General features: G+C 51.0%; 1 protein-coding gene across 1 annotated transcript in view; it reads right to left on the bottom strand.

Annotated features, from left to right (window-relative positions):
- PLEKHO1 (pleckstrin homology domain containing O1) overlaps positions 1-12,316 on the bottom strand; it is a 34,279-nt gene extending 21,963 nt beyond the window's left edge. Inside the window, exons 1-2 of the mRNA XM_039512644.1 lie at positions 12,042-12,316; positions 11,090-11,236 (exon numbers count right to left, since the gene is read on the bottom strand). Of these exons, the coding sequence (XP_039368578.1) occupies positions 11,090-11,236; positions 12,042-12,071 (177 nt within the window). The 5' untranslated portion in view covers positions 12,072-12,316. The remainder of the gene's footprint in view (positions 1-11,089; positions 11,237-12,041) is intronic.
- Positions 12,317-21,380: the final 9,064 nt, after the last annotated feature.

Here is a 21,380-nt window from a genome sequence, read left to right as displayed (position 1 = left end):
CTCCTTTGTAAAGTGCTGTGAGATCTGCTGACGGAAAGTGCTTGATGAGATGCCAGGATTCTTATTAGAGTGGGCCTGGTCCTTGATTGGAGTCACTGGTTCTTAAAGCTAAAACTCAATGCATTGAGATGATGGTGATTTTAGTCACTGGGAGTCCCAGCCATAGGCCAGGACCCTGTTGCTGGGACCTGTACAAACACAGAACAAAAAGACGGCCCCTGCCACACAAAGCTGAGAATATAATTCACTGGTACCAAGGCGAGAGGCTTCCCTGCTTCTCCTTTTAGCTTCGGAAAACAGCTTAAGTAGCTAAGGATTTTCTTTTCCTTTGCCAAGCAGATCCAATTAGGTGGACAGAGAGGTAGCCAGTGTAAACAATACGGTGATGAAATGACCTAGTGAAGAGCGATGTTATCCTTACAGCAGCTGTGCCATTAATCCAACCTGTAAGTTTGATCCTCAGTTGTCTGACATGTGAATGCACTATGCATCTATAGGGCCCTATCAAATTCACAATCGTGAAAAACGTGTCATGAACCGTGAAATCTGGTTTTTGTGTACTTTTACCCTATACTATACAGATTTCACAGGGGAGACCAGCGTTTTTCAAATGCGGGGTCCAAAAAGAGGGTTGCGGGAGGGAGGTGTCACAGGGTTATTGTAGTGGGGTCGCAGTATTACCACCCTCACTTCTGCGCTGCCTTCAGAGCTGGGAAGCCGGAGAGCGGCGGCTGCTGGCCGGGCGCCCAGCTCTGAAGGCAGCAGCAGTGCAGAAGTAAGGGTGGCAGTACCATCCCATGCCATCCTTACTTCTGCACTGCTGCCTTCCGAGTTGGATCAGAGTTACAGCACCGTGACATTTCAGATTTAAATATCTGAAATAATGAAATTTATGATTTTTTAAATCCTATGACCATGAAATTGACCAAAATGGACCGTGAATTTGGTAGGGCCCTATGCATTTAGCTACCCGCCTACCTGCTAGCAGAGGATAACCAGAAAAAATTACATGAATAATAATAGTCCATAGCTCTCATCTGGCACTTTCCATTAGTAGATCTCAAAGTGCCTTACCAAGGAGGTTGATATAAAAGATCTGCCCTAGGAATTATTTTGGGGAAGTTCTGTGTTATACATGAGATCAGACGAGATTATCACAATGGCCTTGGAATCTGTGATAGCATCAGATAGGGAAACTGAGGCACAGAGAGGAGCAGTGACTTGCCCACAGTCACCCAGCAGTCCAGTGGCAGAGCCAGGAATAAAACCCAGGAGCCCTGAGTCCCAGTTTAGTGCCCTGTCCCATAGGGCACACCCCCTCCCTGAATGATTTAAGTTACCCTATACACATAGCGAGACTACAGTATATCTTTAGAACAGAAGACTAAGCCTCATATTTATCTGGTGCTTTGGGTCCCAGATGTTCCTCCAGCACTGAAATGCAGGCCCCTCTCAGTGGAATATGTGAGCTGTTTAACGCCATGCAGCGGTTTCGGGCAGGAAGTGAAATGAATACTGTCACCATTCGAAACTCCAGGGGGAATATAGGAAGGCAGAATGTAAACCCCTTGAATTACAGTTTGGCTAGGACGCAGCAGCTCTTGTGAAAAATGCCCTAGTGACTACAATGACCCCAGGGATCTAGGATGCCACATGCCCAGGGTTTGTCACATCTCTTCCAAAAGACAGCAGGTCTGAAAGAAGCTCAGTGCCTCTTCAGATTTACATATCCCTGATAAAGGCCTGAAGAACAAGGAGTGGGACAGAGAAAGTAGATCACATGCTTCAATTGACCCTTTCTGATAAGACCAAGGAGCTGCTCAGTGCAACCAAAAGGCAACCCTGCTGGAAACTGATCAAAGGAATTTTTTTTTAACAAAATCCAAAATTTTCCTTTGGAACCCCCAGCCGCATGATATAAGTGTGTTCAAGAGCATAGTGGGCCTCTAAAAAGTCTCTTTGCTAATGAGAAATCCAGAGTTACATTAGCTCAGGAGTCCTGGGTACATGGTGCCACGGTGACGCTAGGCATGTCATTTAATTCCTTCATGCCTCAGTTCCCCCATCTGTACAATGGGGAGAACGACACTGCCCTACCTCTCAGGGGGCTGTGAAAGAGAATGCTGCATCCAGTGGAAACTCCACAGGGGAGTCAAGAAGGCAGCAGACAGCCCCTTGAAAACCAGTTTGCCTCAGATCACCACATCGGATCCATTCCCGCTTGGGAGTGCTCAGGGGCTCCCGTCACTACAAACAACCCTCTTGCTTCAGACAGGTCAAGCTGGAGCAGATCACACTGCTCAGATGAGGAGAGCCACAAGGAGTAAGGGGGTTCTGAGGACAGCCCGCTGTGCTCCGCTGGGGGAGGAATACCTTTGTTTTGTGGTTACTTTGTGAGCTTTTCCTTTGGAAAATCAAACTGCACCCTGAGGGAAGGGTCTGAACAGACTGTAGGGGTGGTATCAGCCAGTGCGTAATTTGTAATGAAAGAGGTGCCCGGGCTATGAACTGCCAAGCCTAGAGGTGCCAGCCCTGGCAAGCCTTGGCACAAATTACGCACTGCTATCAGCCTTTACAGGCCAGCATCTGCACTAAACAGCTGGGAGCTCTTTGCTGACAGAGCAGTCCCTAGGTGCACGGTTTAGGGCTGTGAAGTGCAAGCATTGTGCAGCTGAAGGCTCTGCATATCTTGCATCCTTCCCTGTCCCCTCCTCTCCCAGTCCTGCTTTCTCCCTTGGCTCGGCTATTTTTCTTTCTTGCACGTTCCTTGTCAGCAAAGGTTGTTTCCAAGATCAAACTCAGCCCAGCAGGGCATTTGCAAAGACCCATGTCAGCAGCAGGGAGAGAGGAATTTTTTCAGACCCACCTATGCTAGGGTTCCCCATGGCATCCCACACTGTAGCAACCCAGAAGCTGAATGGCTCAGGGAACTGGGACTGGGATTTTGGTTGGGGTCATTGGTTCCCATCTGGTCCTGGCTGGCAATCACTCCTATCTAATAGCTGTTGGGTGTAATGAGTTGGTGGGTCTCAGCTTAGTGCACAGGTCACACAGGGTATGTCTATGCTTCGAGCTGGGGGGGTGATTCTCAGGCCTACTCACACCAGAAAGAGAGTGGTGCAGAAGGGGCGGGACGGGCTAAATGCCCTGAGTATGTGCCTAGCGTCTGGGATGGGGACCAATTCAGAGTGGCTAGCTCGTCCCACCACTGCAGCTAGCCCAGAGGTGTCTGCTCCAGCAGGAAATCACGCCTTCAGCTCACTGTCAAGGCCCGCCCCCCGTGCGGGCCGTCCCGTAGAAAGGCCCGGGGGCGAATGGGGAAGCTTGCTCCCTCGCTCTGCGCATACAAAGGGATTCCTTCTCCAAGGGATCGATCTGGCACCTTTCACAAGCACTGAAATAATAAATAAGAATGAGGGCTGGGGGGTGAGGGAGTGTTCCATGAATGGAGCATCCACTAACGACACTTACGATGATGAGGATGAGGATTTATATTACAGGAGCTTCTAGAGAGCCCAGCCGAGGCGCAGGCGCCAATGCGCTGGGGACTGCGCAGAGACATAGGACCAGATCCTTAAAGGAATTTAGGCACCTAAAGATAGTCAGGTGCCTAAATCCCTTTAAGGATCTGGTCTGGGAGAGTTTACAATCTAAGTAGAAAAGCCTGACAAAGCGGAAAGTGAGGCGCAGAGCACGCTTGCCTAAGGTCTGTAGGGGAACTGGGAATAGAACCCAGAGCTTCTGAGTTCTCATGTAGTGACTGTGTCCCTATCCACTAGGCAGCATTGCCACCCCAGCTGTGATAGATGGGATACTGCACATAAATCCTGCCCTAAACTGGCATCTGGTGGAGGGCGTCCCCCCCTCATCGCCTAAAGATAAATCCGCATCTCCTTGGTGCAGCTACGACACAGGGCGAGATTCTGTGCCTTCCCTCTGGAGGAGCACGGCACAGCACTCACAATCCAGGGGAAGGGAGGGCTTCAAGCTGCTTTTGCTGGCCCCTGACCCTGGCTGCTCTGGGGATCGGAGAGTCCCCCCCACTCCGTGGGAACCTGCCTGAGTTACAGCAGGCTCTGCCATCCAGGCCATGGTGCTGCAGCCCTCCCTCTCACCCCCGTGCCAGGGTGTGTGATGGAGTCCTGTGCCGGGCCTGCCCTGGTGGAATGCTCTCCCGGCCAGACCGGGGGTGTTTAGGGCACTGAAGTCCAGATCAGGCCCTTGTCGGCAGAATAGAGCGTCCACACATGCTAATTTGGTTTGCTGCTAGCAGGTGGCATTTTGCTGAAATCATCACTCATGCGTTATTAAAACTCCGGCAGCGGGTCAAATCCTCCCCATTCCTCGCACACACACCCCGCATTCCACACCCGTCTCATTTCCTCCCGCTGCCCCCCGAGCACTGCAGCGTCAGCCCTGTAGCGCAGCGGGAGATAATATCCCCGGCTGGGCACAGGGGTACAGGGGTCTAACTACCTGGCCCAGGCCTTGTTGGGCAGAAACTTGGGACAAGGAAGCAAAAAACCTGTTCTCAAAAGGCTGCTGGGGGTAACTATCAAGTGAACTAAATCTAGAGGGCCTGGCAGTCAACTACACGAAGGCCCAAATGCAGCTTATGCTTGAGACAGACATGAGGGAAACTGAGGCACAGAGCAGGGCAGTGGTTTGCTTAAGATCACCCAGCAGGTCAGCAGCAGAGGCTGGAAGAGAACCCACGTCTCCAGAGGCCCTGCTCTTATCAATGAGGCCGCAGTGCCTCCTAGCTTGTAGGGAGGAGGAGTCGTGGAGGGCTTGCTAACACCGTACCGGCTGTGAACAGAGCAGCCTTCAGGCCGGTACCTTTCGCCAGCAAATGAATGATATTTGTGCAGACTCGTGCTCCATGCAACCTACGCAAGCGGGGACGCCAGCTACCGCTTCCGCCAGGATGATGCCACGCTGTCTGCAGTCCTGCCCCGAATAGGACACGGTGCCCCCTCCCTGAGGTTCTACGCCAGCCCTCGCTCCTAGATCTGCCACTCAGGTCTCCTGCATCCTCCCCACCAATGCTGGGGCCTGGGACCACCATGACACAGCATCGACTAATGCAAAGCGACTTATCAGACCGTAAAGTGACCCATCAGGCGTCTCTTAGGGCACGAACAAGGCTCTGCCATGCACGTCTGCCCTGGGCCAGTCTTGGCATGTCCCCTCTGTGGGGAAGTCCCTTACATTTTCCCACTCTGAGGACTTTTTGAGCAGCAGCATTAGGGCAGAGACAGGACTTCAGTGTAGCAAACCCAGAGGAAACTCTTTGCTGAGCAGGTTAGGTACAGGCTGAGATCTCAGTGCTTCTCCTGGGTTCTCCAGCCCTGTCCCTAGGGAGGAGATGGGAGGGTGGGAGGTGTAGACAGGACAGAGTGTGGGATCTGCTGCAGAGGGCACAGCAGAGGGGTTGATGGAGGGGAAGGGACTAGACTCTGAGAATGGAGAGGTGGCAGGGAGGGAGTTGGATAAGGAATAGTCCAGGAGGGGGGAACAGTTCCCAGCCCCCGTGCTAACTTCCCATCAGGGCTGCCCTCAGCCACGCCGGTCCAGAGGACTTGGTGGGGAAGTGGAAGGTGGGCCATTCAGAACTGTCACACCCGTACACACTCACACGACTGCGCCACCTCTAACGCCTTCCAATGCACAACGTGAACAGACGTCTGCCATGCACGTGGCAACACCCATGAGCATGCACCCACGCTACAAGGCACACTCACGCCACACTCGAGGAGACACGCCACTGCTCCCACAACGGGCACATTCCTCCAAACACACACCACAAGCCCACTCCTCACACGCAGCAGCGCCACCACGCGCACACAGTGCACAGAGTCAACACACGCAACACAACAGGGGCTGCGGAGTGCCAGTGAAAGAGCACAGCTGCAATCCCACGTGCCAGGTCACACCACCAGTCACTCAGGTCTGGCCCAGCCACCCCACTGTCCTGACTGGGCCGGGCCAAACCTGAGCAGCATTGCAACCTAGTGCTTCAAAGTGGGTCGGGATCTGGCCCAGATGGGCTCCCCAGCCCCATAGCCTGTGCTGTTCCAAACACACACACAAGCAGCACCACCACGTACACAAACAACACAACACACACCTCCCAGGCAGCACACGCAGCTCACCAGCGTTCAGATGTGCTGCAGCAAACACTAGCCGAGTGCACAGCCAACTTTTCGAGGGCTCTTGTGCTCGCTGAGGCAAGGCTTTCATTAGCGGCTTCAGGAAGCCCACCAGAAAAGCACTTCCTCATTAACATCTTGTTAGCACAGAGTCCATTCTTGATGGCCGTGGGCTTCCTGGCAGGAAGTGGTAGGAGCCCAGCTGTGTGCTGTGTTAGTCTGACTGTTATTCCCGAGTGTAAATCAATAACAAAGCAGTGCTAGAAAGAAGAGAACAATTACCAGAAATGTGGGTTCGGGGAGGGAGATAGGGGAAAGGAATGCAAAATGCCTTGCCTCTTACCAGAAATCAACTCCAATCAGCCTGTGTTTTGTTAATGGGAACTTTCTGGCCACCGACCAAATGCAAAATAACAAAGGTTTTGCATAGTTTATGGGACCAATTTGCAGCACCGGCTAAAGATTTGTGGGTTAGGTCGAGGCAATCGGATACACAAAGCCTTCGGCCCCTGCTAGTGTTTGGTGCGCCGATGAACCAGCAAAAGGTGCATGGCTTTATTAATGGTGGCACTAGAGGCAGAAGAAGTCTTGCACTGTTCTCATTTTTTCTTGGCAGAACTCAATACACTAGGGCCAGGGGTTTCAACCCACAATGGGGTTCGGATTTCAGAAGAGCCCAGCTCCGATGTGGGCCCCTAAATAATAATCCCTTGTCCTTACCGAGCACTTTTCCTCAGGAGATCTTACAGCCCTTTACAAAGGAGGTCAGTGTCATTCTCCCCATTTTACAGAAATTGACAGCAACATCAAGGTTCATTTCCTAGTTAATATGAGATTTAAGGGCACGAGGCCCAGGTCCTCGGCTGGCGCAAATCCACATAGCTGCCTTTGATGGAGCGATGCTGTAACAGACCCCAAAGTCTAGGCAACCTCCACAAGCTATCCCCGCTCACATCTCTTCCTATCCCTCCTCAGCTGCATCGTCCCTTCCCCTCACCAGGGTTGCCTGTCGGCCTTCCTAGTAGCGGAGTATTGTCAGTGGAAAGCTACCTCAACTCAGCAGGAATGCACAGCAGAGGCTCCATTTCCTCCATTGGGCGTAATCTGGTGTGTGAAAAAACAAAAGAGGCTGCGTTCTGCTCTGCTCGCCCAACCCAGATTTATTAACCTATTTGTAGGTGCTGCAGGCGCCTGCTTCCATGAAAGCGAGCTTGCACGGGATGGCAAGCGGTTCAGGGAGGAGATGAATGGGGGACTGGCTACGGGCCTGCTGCTTGGAGAGGGAGGAAGTGCAGCCAGAAACGTCCTCCCATCCATTCTTGTGAGTTCACATTTGTGCTCAAGAATGTCCAGAGATCTAAAGGCCAACCACGGCCAAAAGAGAGCAACAGCGGGGTCAGATCCTAAACGGCACAAGATCTGGTTTAAAAAGAGTGTTATCCCTAGAAGTACAGAGCGAGACCATTTTATGCACCACACACAAATGCACCACATGCACACAGGCAGAACACACAGATGTTGCTGGTTTGTCCGCAGAATGTCACATGAGGGAGAATTGCTCCACCCCACACATGTTCATTCATATGTTGAGACTCAGAGACATATCCCACCGGCACATGTGCCCATTCTTCATTCATGCAAACACACACACACGTTCACAGAGACAAATTATTCATTTTGATGCTGACATATGCAGCCAGATGTTACCCGTTTAAGACACATATATCCACAAACACGTTTTTCTTCCAGGTAGACACATACATGTTCTCTAACGTGCATTATTCATACCCAAATGCACACAGTCTTCCATGCACATGTTCGTTCACACGCCTTGTTGTTCCCTACCATTGGATACATGCCTGATCACTGACACGGATACACATTACTCATTTAGAAACTGGCACTCACATGACTGTTCACATGCATATTGCTCATTTAAACACCTGCCCTGGGCACACCAGTACTATGGTGATGGACGCTGGATAGATGTGGTACTTCTCCTTATGTACATGTTCGCTGACACGGACACACACGCCATCCACTGAGACACTGACGCAAACTTGTGAGTTCTCAGACAGACACGCAAGTTTCTCCGCTATGCCCAGGGGCTTTGCATGGCCCCCCCGTGGCAGAGTCTTGGGCCTGTCTACCACACAAAGACACGGACGGGAGCTGCCCGCCAGCAGCTCCTTACCCCCTTCTTAGAACCTGCCCCTTAGCTCCTCAAAGAAGAGGAAAGTAGCTCCGAGTGTCAGTCATTCTAAACCCAACCCCATCCAGCACTACTATTCCTGGGCCCGGGCTACTCAGATGTCAATGCCAGAGACCGGGCAGGGCCTTTATGTTAATCCTTGACCAATCCGGCAGCAGGTCGCTAACCAGATGATCCATCTATTTGCCCCCAGTGCTCCAGGGGCATGCACGGGATGGGGGAAGTTGGAAGCGGGGAACTCTGCCTGCCCTGGAAGTTCTAGACACAGGATAAAACCCAGACCCTCTCCCACACAGTGGGCTCACAGACAGGACAGCTGCCATAAAGCTCACAAGAATAAGGATGTGCACTGGGGCCTCTCAGCTCCTGGCTATTTCAGTCTTCCCCTGCAGACTCAGGAAGGTTATGCAATATGGGTTACATTCAGGTCACCCCCGGGGAGGCTTCTTCCTCCCACACCAGGGCTAGCGTGCTAGGGTGAAACCCTGGCCCCAGGGAAGGCCATGGGGGCTTGCCATTAGTTTCAAAAGAGCCAGGATTTCACCAGACATTTCTGATTCTGAACAACCTGATGGGTGAGCGCTCCCCAGCTCCCCGTCCTCGCCCCTGAATCATGGCTTTCTGCCCTCTTGCCTGGAAATGCACAAACTCAGCTCCACCACTTAGGCGGCTACAAATGAGGAAATTCGTGAGCAGTCCCAGTGATGTTACCGCAGCTGCTCGGAGAATCATAAAGCGTCCTGCCAGCGCCATTAAACATCTGCCTGGGTGTTTCAGCATAATCCCTGCAGCTCGCTGTAAATTTACCGTTATTATTGTCTGCCAATAATACAAGCTATTCCCAGCCCCTGCCTACCTGCACCGATGGGATGGCTCACAGTATTCGGGTGGAGCAATCAGCGCCCCTTTGGCCTATGTGCGGCAAAGTGAATTTCTCTTCTAGGCCCTGATTCAGGAAAACACGGAAGCACGTGCTTAAATTCCATCCAAGTCAACTGGAGTTGAAGAAGTTGATAAAAGTTAAGCGTGTGGTTACGTGCTTTCCTGAATCGGGGCCCCCGTGCAGAAGAGCAGTTAACATGCAACAGTTGGATGCCAGGCAGTGAATAGGGAAACATTCTCCCAACCATTTAATGCAATGATCTATCTATGTCTCCAGATCTGCGTATCTATCTGTCTGTCCGTACAGCACATGATCAGTATCAGTCTTTCCATCTAGAGTATCTTGCTACAGTAGCTAATCTACCTCTCTGTCTGTTTTCTCACTGTCTATGCATTTCTAATGTGCTGATCCCCTAGTTCTCAGGCATCATTTAGTTTCCAAGGAATAAGCCCCAGCCATGCCCTGTTTCTGTGGCCATCGAGAGCACGTTTGGAGTGAGTTGTGAAAAGCTGATAGATGGGAAGCTCAGACCAGCCGCCCCCCAGTTTGTTCTCCAATCATCTCTCCATTGCAATAAACTCAGATCCATACATGCTCTGCCATGCTCAATGATGTCTGGGCTCTGTTGTTTCTCTTGCTCTTTATTCGATAACCTGGGCAATGTTACCAGACATGCAGGCAGTGGGACCTGCCCTTGGCTGTACCCACATGAGTAAGGGTTGCTGGTGTGAACCGTGCTGCGGGATGGGGCCGAGGGCATAGGTGCTGGAACTAGGGGTGCAGGGGATGATTTTGCACCCCTGGCTTGAAGTGGATTCCATCATATACAGGGTTCAATGGCTCTCAGCACCCCCACTATACAAATTGTTCCAGCACCCCTGGCTGAGGGATTTGGTTGGTTATCTACATCCTGGCCTATCTCTGCATCCTCATTCACACCTGTAACCCCAGTCCGGACACCGACACCCTCCTCGCTTCTTGTACACGTGGCACCAATTAACACCAAGATTTTGTTTTGAAAGATCCATCTGGTTTAAAACAAACAAACAAAAACCCCAGTTGGGTGGATTTACGGATCCCAACGTCTGTGAAACAGGGAAGGGATGAGCCACCATCAGCTAGGCCAGGCCAGTCACAGATTGCAATACCTGTGCTCAGAAAGCCACATCCAATTAAATCCAATACATTCAACCCCAAACCCTCAGATTGTTGGAATTGAGATAGGGGTGCTTTGCCCACCCTCTGCACTAACAGGATGCCAAAGCAGTGGTTAAACTTTCCTTGTGCCCCTTGCTTTGGAAAAACAACTGAGTGATAAGGGACTGGGCTTGGAACCTAAAACCCCCACTTGTAAATCGGTCGGTCTGGCATCCTAACCCCGCTGTTATTTCCATTTGGAAAACAATCAGGGTGCGAGGCTGCAAGCCAGGCCATTGTGGAACTCGATAACGGAGGGCAGACATAAGGAAATACGTGACTATGGGGAAAGGAGAGATGCCAAGCAAATCGTTCCATGTCTCGGGACGCTGGAAAAATGTCTCCCCGCCAGTCCTCTGTGGGAGACTCCAGGGCACCGTTGTGGCAGTTGTTGTTGTTAGAATCGACACACAAACCCAGCCCAGGTCTCGTTTGAACTGACAATGCAGAGCCAGACAGTGAAAAGAGAATTCCCCATAGAAACTCTCCAGCTAGCAAATTACAAGATGGTTAATAAACACCACGGATGGAGACTCCTGGGTTTCCAGGAGGTGTTGGATAAACGCTTTGGCTGCACAATTTGCTTTTGAAAGGCAAAAGGAGGGTGGGGGATGGGGGAGGAGAGGCAAATTAAACAAATCCTACCTCTTTCTCTGAGATATAAAGCTGATCTCCCTTCAAAACCACATAACGGTTTTTCCAGATTTCCCTAAAAATGCCTTTCCCGCAAAATTTCCGAACCCAGCCGACCTTCTCTGGCTGCATGGATTGCTGGTTTCCATCCTGTGGCCCCTGACACAAAGGGGGGGGGGAGGAAGAGAGAGAAAAGGGATTATTAGAGGTTTTATTCCCCTATCCTGCACCCTGCCTTTTTCTCCAAGTTTGTCCTCCCCTCACCCCCACCGTGCCCACTCTCCACCAATGCTGAGACTTAGGTACTTTGCCAGTTTCACTCTGCAGAGATTCCCCCTGCAGACACCGAAGCAAAAATAATAATAATACCCAAGGCATGGAGCAAAAATCACAAGCTCTGTCTCATTCTGTGCATGAGACAAGAACGGCTGTGATGTTGCATCCATCTCAACCAACATGCATTTGCTACCGGGGAGGGAGGAATTCCAACTAATTGATTTTTTACTGCAGTGCAAATTGCATATTTGAGCTTTTGATGAAGAATTTATTCCTGGGGGTGAAATGCAAGCGCGGGTTTTTATTTGCCATCTCTGGAAAGGCACTCAGATAAATCCAGAGGTACACTACACGGAGACTCTCCATATAGGAGACAGAGAGAGAGATACACAATGTCTGTTGTGTGAGTTTCATGCCTTCCTTGCAATCAAAATGAAAACCGCATGATCCTACATCCTTTTTTACACTACACAACAGGACTGGATTTCCTGGCAAATTCAAGTCGAGGAAGAGACAGAGAAACTGGAGAGGAAGAAAGAAGGGGTGGGTCGGGGTTTTTTGTTGTTGTTGTTTAGTTTTCTTTTTTCTGTTTGCAAAGAGGGGTGGGAGGAAGTCTCAACAGAACAATAAAGAAAATCCCCCCCCCCAAAATACCCCTCACCCCGAAGAAGAAGCCGTTTCAACTCACCCTTTTTGCAGAATTATTTTTTTTCATCATTCCTTAGTGTGATCAGGCTGGAGGGGAGAGGGGGAGGGGTTTGGGGTGGGGGGGATCAGAGAGGAGCTCCTGACAGCAATGAGGCTGGATTGGATGTGTCTGTTCTTGGGTGGTGGGGGAGGGTATATGGGAGCTGCACAGGGCACCTCCTCTCCCTCTCTCTCCCCTCGCCCTTTGTAGCTCACAGCAGCCGCGCACACACCTCCATGGCCAGGCACATGGGTTTGCACTGAAGGGCTGATTCGGACCCCACAGCTCCATCTATAGCCCGGCGAGTGTGACGTCCCCGAGTGCAGAAGAAAGGGCGAATCACAGCCCACAAAGGGGTTTCTTCTTTGTTTCTGACTCACGGCTGGCTTGGAGCCGGGGGGGTTGGGCAGGGCTGGGACTTGTCAGAGGTCCCAGGCGAGCAAGACGCAGCTTGGGGAGCCCCCCACGCTGGCTCAGGGGCTGGCGCCCGGGGGGGCCGCAGCCACGAGCGGGGCTGCAGCTGCTGAAGTCTAAGCAAAGGGGGGGGGGCAATTCCCTCCCTCCTGTTGGTGTTAAGGGTGGGTGGGTGCGAGGGACGGGAGGGGGCATTGGCGCCAGGGCTAGTGCCCGGTAAAGACGGGCTCAGACGGCGACAATTCAGAGGTCGGTTGTCAAACTCCCTGAGCAGGGGGGTTGGCTTGGGGGGTGTTGCCTGGGATTGGTGTTTTGCTCATTGTGGGGGTCCTTCATCGGGTCCTGTAATACCCGAACCATCACAGCGGGACTGGGGTCATGGTATCTTTGGGGCTCACATACCTTGCTGATAGATAGATAGATAGAGGGGGTGTATGGGGATAGATAGATAGATAGATAGATAGATAGATAGATAGAGGGGGTGAATGGGGATGGATGGATAGATAGATGGGTAGATAGATGGGTGGATGGGGATTGGGGATGTATGGATAGGGGGTGAATGGGGATAGATAGAGGGGGTGAATGGGGATGGATGGATAGATAGGTGGGTAGATAGATGGGTGGATGGGGATTGAGGATGTATGGATAGGGGGTGAATGGGGATAGATAGAGGGGGTGAATGGGGATGGATGGATAGATAGGTGGGTAGATAGATGGGTGGATGGGGATTGAGGATGTATGGATAGGGGGTGAATGGGGATAGATAGAGGGGGTGAATGGGGATGGATGGATAGATAGGTGGGTAGATAGATGGGTGGATGGGGATTGGGGATGTATGGATAGAGGGTGAATGGGGATAGATAGATAGATAGATAGCCCTACAGTAGAAATGTTCAACCTGATTCTTTAGTCTGGCACACACCCACCCTTTGCTGATAGCCGACTATATTTTAACACAAGTACTTTGGAAGTAATGCCATGAGAATACTGATGATGTACTTGTGTTGTGCTGTTAGCATCCTCTTAATACATGATGTGCTGGAAGCAAAAATTGACGTTGAGCACTTGGAATATAAAGTATTTCAAGGCCATTTGCGGAGGGAGCGATGGGTCTTTCACCCCCTTTTCAGTGGCTAGTATGTCTGTGGAGACCCCCGGTGCTGGGGTGTGCACCCCATGCCAGCCCTGGTGGGATTAAGGAGGGCCAGAGAGGCCAGTTACTGGGCATTGCCTGGGAGCGGGTGGACCAGGGTTAATTGAAAGTGAAGCCCAGCTGGGGAAGGGCTGGGACAGCACTTTAAAGACAGGCAGACTGTCAGGGGAGAAGTTTGTGGGCATTCTCTGGGAGGCTGGGCTCATGAGGGGGCAAGGGGAAATTTAGGGGGAGAGTCACCCCGAGAGCCTGCCCTGGACTAGGGAGTCTGGTAAGGAGCTAGAAGGGGGTGCGGTAGCCACAGGGAACAGAGTACATGCCCACAGTAAACCCAGAACCAGGCACGAGAAGATGGAGAGGCTTGGTAGGAGTGACAGCGATGGGCACTGAGCAGAGCTGGGCTGCTGGTTATAGGATCCGTGGGCTGGACCCTGCTGTAGGGGTGGGGCTGGCTTCCCCTGCTAGCCAGCAGTATAGTGGCAGAGAGCCCCACGCTGGGGCTGACCACCGTCCAGAGAGGGCATGTGGACAGTGGTCCTGCTGGACTTCGTAACCCTGGACCTGGGGGCTGAATGATGGCCTGGCCAGATGGCCAAGTTACCGAAGGGAGGCTACTGCAGAGCAAACCGAGGCAGAGGGGGGCACGCCGTGCAGTGACACTTCCCCAGACTTTAGGGTTTGTCTACACTGACAGTGCTGTAGCATTCAGTGAAGACGAGAGCGCGTCTCCCGTCGGCGTGGGTACCCCACCTCCCCCAGGGGCGGTAGCTATGGCCACAGGAGAAGCTCTCCTGCCGGCATAGTTCTGTCTGGGCCGCGGGTTAGGTTGGACTAACTGCGTTGGATTTTCCACACTCCTGACTGATGGAGTTACACGGCCATAAGTTTGCAGCATAGACCACTACCCCCTTCTCATGTGCTGTGGGCTACACAGAGTATGTGCAAGAACATCACGGACTGCTAACTAAGATGGAGCCCCTACGCAGATTGTCAGCTCCCTCTTTGGGGCAGGGACCGTCCATTAGTACTGTGTGTTTGTACAGCTCCTAGCACCCGGGGGTCCTGGACCGTGACTGGGGCTCCTTGGTGCTACCGCAACGCCAGTCACTAAAAATAATAACCACAATGCATAGAACAATACAACATAGAACAATGCATATACAGTAACCACACTGTACAATACAGTGAGACAAAACAAATAATAACAATAATGATCTACTTAAGGCCCTGCTTGAATCACGAGATGATTGTCAAATAATTGCAGTTGAGTTGTGAACAAGATATGGAAAATCACAGCAAAGTAATAATGGACCTTTATTAATTGTGGTCATTTGGAAAAGCCGGAGAAGACCTATTTGTTTGGAACAATATAAACACTCAAGTATTAAGTTGTGCCTGCTAATTTTTTTGATAACCAGACATTTTGCTGCAATTATATTTCAGTCACTGATGTGTGAGGCCGACAGGCCAAGCCCCAGCTGCTGTCAGCTCGGATAAATGGGGAACTACTGTACTAATGGGGTAAAAACTGTGTGTTGTGAACCTCCAAATGTGTGCAAAATTGCGGACTGTGCAGAGTAAGTTAATTAAAATAAAAAATGTGGTGGAAGCCTAGTATTGCACGATCTGCAAGTTCCGCAAATTAAGTAGGGCCTTAGATATACTTTCAGTCGGCATTCACAGAGCATTATAGCATGAGTTACCAGTGGCTAGGCCCCTAGACTAGGACTCAGGAGACCTGGGCTCTTCTCCCACTCCACTGGGCTGACCTTGGGCAAGTCAGTTGCCCTCTCTGTGCCTCAGTTTCCCCATCTATAAAATAGGGATAATAAAGCTTTGCTGTTTAGTGTTACACTCTACAGTTGAAAATTGCTCTGTATGGGCTGTTACTGTATATTTATTATGATGATTACCTTTACTTTCCAAAGTGAATCCAGTGCTGATGGAAGGTGCTGGTCTATTTGACTCCTGCAGGAGTGGGTTTCTGAGGGGCTCAGCACAGACCTACCAGCAGCTTCCCCATTATGAAAAGGGAAGTAGCTAAATACAGAAGCCAAATGAAAGGTGCCGGGATGAAAGAAACAATAATCATAATCTCTAGCTCTCATAGACTACATAGACTTTAAGGTCAGAAGGGACCATTATCATCATCTAGTCTGACCTCCTGCACAATGCAGGCCCCAGAATCTCACCCACCCACTGCTGTAACAAACCCCTAACCTATGTTGGAGTTATTGAAGTCCTCAAATCATGGTTTAAAGACCTCAAGGTGCAGAGAATCCTCCAGCAAGTGACCCGTGCCCCACGCTGCAGAGGAAGGCGAAAAACCTCCAGGGCCTCTGCCAATCTGCCCTGGAGGAAAATTACTTCCCGACCCCAAATATGGCGATCAGCTAAACCCTGAGCATGTGGGCAGGACTCACCAGCCAGCACCCAGGAAAGAATTCTCTGTAGTAACTCAGATCCCACCCCATCTAACATCCCATCGCAGACCGTTGGGCATATTTACCTGCTAATAATCAAAGATCAATTAATTGCCAAAATTAGGCTCTCCCATCATACCATCCCCTCCATAAACTTATCAAGCTTAGTCTTGAAGCCAGATATGTCTTTTGTCCCCATTCTCAAAGCAGGTGAGTGTTGTTATCCCCATTTCATATGGGGAAACTGAGGCACAGAGCGGGGAAGTGACTTGTCAGAGGTCACCCAGCAGCCAGGGGTAGAGCTGGGACTAAAACCCAGGTCTCCTCTGTCCCAGTCCAATGCACTAGCCACATCGCCTCCCTTTCAACAGCAAGAAGGGGCCGGAGCAGAGAACCCTGGGCAGCACCCGCTGTTTTAACGGCCAAGATGGAGAGCCCCCTAGGCTGATAGCCTCCATCCATGGAACAGGGACATCCCTGAGCAGCAGATGTGCCAGCTCTCCCTCCCCCTGCCATAACTCTGGTCTCAGAGGACCATTCTCAAGGGACAGGGGAGAGACTATGACGTAGGCCAGCCCCACACCCAGAAAAAAAATCACGAGTCAGGCCCCTCCAAAATCAGGAGATTGTCTTAAAATCATGAGATTGAAAAAAATAACACATTTGCCCAGCGCCAAAACTTCAGCCACTTGAGCCGCTTGTTTTGTGTCCTACAACGTATAGCGGTAAAGCCAACCAACAGGGCAAGGTCGGGTGCTCTCTGTGAGCAGCTGGAGCCTCGTGCCGAAGCAAGGAGATGGTGGGGTTTTGTCCTTCGCTCTTAGAATATGTGCTCAGATCCTGTGAGGATGGGGACTCATGTATCTCACTGTGCTGGAGTAGGTCCCCCTCCCCCCGTGGTAATGGAAGCGTTAACTGGAGACAGAGCAATGAGCGCACATGGTTGCACCTGGAGGGTGGGCCGGGCCCAGCTGAAGATGAAGCCCAGCTGAGGAGGGGGCTGGAGGGAGAGTGGGGGAAGGACTCTGCAGTCCTGCCCTGGGTGCTAGGGCCTGGAAGAAAGGCCTAGCGAGAGGCAGGTGAATGGGACTGGGGGAAAGGGCCTGATGGAAGGCCAAGGTAGGAAGGCGTCCAGGGAGGCAGTGAGGGAGCTGCCGGGGCTCGGGGTCCATCTCCTGGCAACCCGACCAGTGCAGCTGGCCTGCAGCAGGCTCCCTGATTGACTGAGTGGTCAGGAAGGGCAGCTGGCTGGCTTTTAGCCCAGCAGCAGCTCTCTGGCTGCTTACTGTAATGTGTGGCTGCCTGCAGCTGCCATCCTCCCTGTGCCTGCTGCTGCTCCAGCCATATTCCCACCCTGCTCCGAGCCCTGTTCCAGCCTTGTTCCCCAGCCTGGCTCCTGCTCTGTCCGTGCTACCTCTGCTTGCTCCTGGGGCCGGCTTCCTGGGTTTTGACTCTGTTTTTGACCCTCAGCGTGGCTCTTAATTCCCAGTTCTGGCTGTGACTCCTGGGCTGGCTGCTGCTTCCTTGCTCTGGCCCTGGGATCGGATTTGCTTCCCAGCTCCTGCTCTGATCACTAGGCCTGACTGCCCATGGCTCACTCGCTAATAGGAGAAGACCTTCGCTGCTCACCACAGGGTCTGGGCTGCCCTCCCAGCCACCGGGAAAGGTGGTGCAGAAACCCCCGACACAAGGGGGAGAGGGATTGTTGAGTTTGGAGCTGGGCCTCCAGGGAAAAAGCCCTGGGAGCTGTCGCTCTGCACAAGACGGGCGGATGACCCTGCAGCGTCCAGGAAGGGGTGAAGAATCCATGGAGGAGTGAGCCCGGGTCTGGCGTGAAGAGTAATGTTTGTTCGTGTTTTGTTTATTGGCTTCTCTGTTACCCCGGGGCCAGGTCACAAGAAGAGGCAGACCGGGAGCAGGTGGCGCCAAACAAGGAGAGCCTGCTACACCAGGCCTGCCACAAGGGGGTGCCGGTGGTGAGTCTACTCTGTTATAATTAGATGAATGCATATGGGGATCGGTAGATTTAGAGGCGCAAATGTAATGGGAGTCGTGTGTCTAAAGCCCCCTTGTTGTTTTTGAAAAGCTCATCCCATGTCTTCAAATCCTGTTGTGGCACTGGTGCTGCTCCATCTTTCAAAGGAGACATACAATCCAGCTCCTCAGCACTTGTGGTTATTAAAGATCCCTTGGCCTCATCGCATGAGATGGGGAGTTAATCACCTAGTTCCAACATTTTACTTCCCTACAATTCCTCCTGCAGCTCCAGTTGGAAAAGCTGGTTTTTCACCTCCTGTTCTGAGCAGCTGAACCCCCTGGCGGTGGCTGCATTTCAGTGCCAGTTGGAGGGATCCCTGCAGAGCAGTATAGGTTTGTAATGCACCTTGACTCATGCAACTAGGAGCCAAATTCTGCTCTCAAAGACAGTTGCCTAAATACTGAGTCCATTTGAAGATGATGCAGTTATTCAGCAACGTGACTGGTCTGAGCGCAATGCTTGGCTCTGTGTATTTTGTCTTGGGCAACGTTCTCCTAAGTGTCTCAGGCACTTGGGGCCAGATTTTTAAAGTTATTTAAGCACCTCAAGGAGCAGGTAGATGCCAAGTGAGGTTTTCAAATGGGAGGTAGGTGCCCAGCACTTTTGAAGATCTCTCACGGCACCTCTTTGTGCATTAAGGCACCTAAATATCCATGAAGATCCAGCTTCTAGGAGCCTACGTGTCACTGAAAGTCAATGGGACTTAGGCTCTTGGGGCTAGATCACCAAAGGTATTTAGGTGCCTCAGTCACTTAGGCTTTTTTTTAAAAGTCACACAGCTGCTTTAACCCCTTTCCCTTAAATATGCAAACAGACGGGAGATCTCCAGGCATGAAGGGGCCTTAATAAAAGACCCATGTTGTGCTTTTCTTAAGTGCCTGAACATCCCATGTCTGGCGTGTAGTGTTGCTATGAGGCTGACATCATTGACGTGAAACAGATTTTGTAGATTTAAGTCAGCGGCGCTTCTAAATAGAAGACCTGGGGTAGCGTCGTTTTCCCTGGCTGGGTGCCGGGACAGACAGACAGACAGCCACTCTTGAGTTTTTTAGAGATGGAGACAGAAATTGGTTGCAATTGATAGCTGAGGGGCTAGGAGAGGGCCCCCTGTTGGTTGCATTTAAAATTGGACTGATACTCCCAGCATGCTTTGTGTTATCACTTTGGCTCCAGCTTCACTGCTCCCTGCTCATCTAGCAGAGATCAAAGGAAAAGGTCAGTAGGTCGCTCCCAATGGCTTCTTCTGATCTTCTTCTGAATAAACTTTATTCAATGGCTGGCTCCCAATGAGCACCCCTCCAATGGCCTCCGATCGGCAGGTAATCAATTTCTCCAGACAATGTGCAATGAAAGGAGCTAAAAAAGAAGCGGCCCTCGCTTTGGGAAAGCTTCAGCCACGTCTCTGCAGTGCAGCTAAGTCTGTTCTATTTGGGTTCTCATACAATGCTTTACAGCTTTAATGCCCAATCCACTTCCAACGTGAAATGCCGCGACAATGAAACTGAATGGCAAACCCAGGGGGGTTAGGCCTGGGACTGCCAAAGAAAGGACGAGTGTTCCAAAAACAACCGCGTGAATTCTCACTGGTGCCAAGGACCCTTTGCACCACCCTGCCTTAAAGTGGGTGCAAATGTTCGCTCGCCCTGAAAAACTTCCTGACGATTCCACTGAGCAATAACATCCTCCCGCAGCCCCCCAGGGAGTCTCTCTATACCTGGCTTAGATAAATCTAGGGTGGCCAGTGCTGCCTCCCCAGAATACCGGACTTCCTGGTACTTCTGGGCATGGTGTGACCCCGCACGCACAGTGCAAGTGAGGTCATGCTGGTGGGGGCGAAGTGGGGCACGCTTCAGAATGGCCTCGCCCAGTCCCTCCAGGATACAGAACAAAACCGCGTCCGGCTTGGTCTCGGTACCAGACAGGACAAAACCATAGAAAAAGAGGATGGTGTGGCTCAAAGCTGGCCGAATGGCCGGCATATCTAGGGGGTGCTTTAGGAAAGCCATGCAGACGGGCCAGGAGCTCCGCTTGAATATGCTTCCACAGGGCTACGTCGAGAAAATGTTGGCTTGGATCCTGGGTGGGGTTTAGCTCTAATGAAGCCAGTGGGGCTACAGTGATTTAGGGGCTTATAATTCAGGTCTTCAGGGGTCAATGTGCAGGAGGAGGGGAACCAGAGGAAATGCAACTTCATTCCACACTCTCTGTTCCCTTGCTCTGAGTGATCAGTAACCTACCAGCTAGTGCCATGGTTCTCAACCGTTCCAGGCTACCGTCCCCCTTTCAGGAGTCTGTTTTGTCTTTCACCTCCCTTAAAAACTACTTGCTTCCAACGTGAGACATAAAAATGCAAGTGTCCCAGCGCGCTATTACTGACCAATTGCTGATTCTCATTTTTACCATATCATTATCAAATAAATCGATTGGAATATAAATCTTGTACTTACAGTTCAGTGTATTGTATATACAGCAGTATAAACAAGTCATTGTCAGCATGAAATTTTATTTGTACAAACTTCGCTGGCGCTTTTTATGTAGCTTGTTGTAAAACTAGGCAAATATCTAGATGAGTTGATGCACCGCCTGGAAGAGGAGGCCTCTTCATGTGTCATTATATAATGCCTGCATCTGTAACTTTCACACCATGCATCTGAAGAAGTGGTTTTTGACCCACGAAAGCTTATGCCCAAATAAATCTGGTAGTCTTTAAGGTGCCACTGGACTCCTTGTTGTTTTAGAAAAATATCATGTTACCTCTATATAAATCCATGGTACTCCCACTTCTTGAATGTGTGCAGATGTGGTCACCCCATCTCAAAAAAGATATATTGGAATTGGGAAAGGTTCAGAAAAGGGCAACAAAAAACAATTAGGGGCATGGAAAAGCTTCTGTATGTGGAGAGATTAATAAGACTAGAATTTTTCAGCTTGGAAAAGAGGCGGCTAAGGGGAGATATGGTTGAGGTCTATAAAATCATGACTGGTGTAGAGAAAGTAGATAAGGAAGTGTTGTTTACGACTTCTCATAACATAAGAACTAGGGGTCACCAAATGAAATGAATAGGCAGCAGGTTTAAAACAAAAGGAAGTATTTCTTTACACAACGCACAGTCAACCTGTGGAACTCCTTGCCAGAGGATGTTGTGAAGGCCAAGACCATAACAGGGTTAAAAAAAGAACTAGATAAATTCATGGAGGATAGGTCCATCAATGGCTATTAGGCAGGATAGGCAGGAATGGTGTCCCTAGCCTTTGTTTGCCAGAACCTGGGAAGGGCGACAGGGGATGGATCACTTGATGATCACATGTTC

The sequence above is a fragment of the Mauremys reevesii genome, linkage group 24 (assembly GCF_016161935.1).
Source record: "Mauremys reevesii isolate NIE-2019 linkage group 24, ASM1616193v1, whole genome shotgun sequence".
NCBI classification, from domain to species: Eukaryota; Metazoa; Chordata; order Testudines; family Geoemydidae; genus Mauremys; species Mauremys reevesii.
Note: the sequence above shows the minus strand (reverse complement) of the source record. Positions and strands in the feature narration are given on the sequence as shown.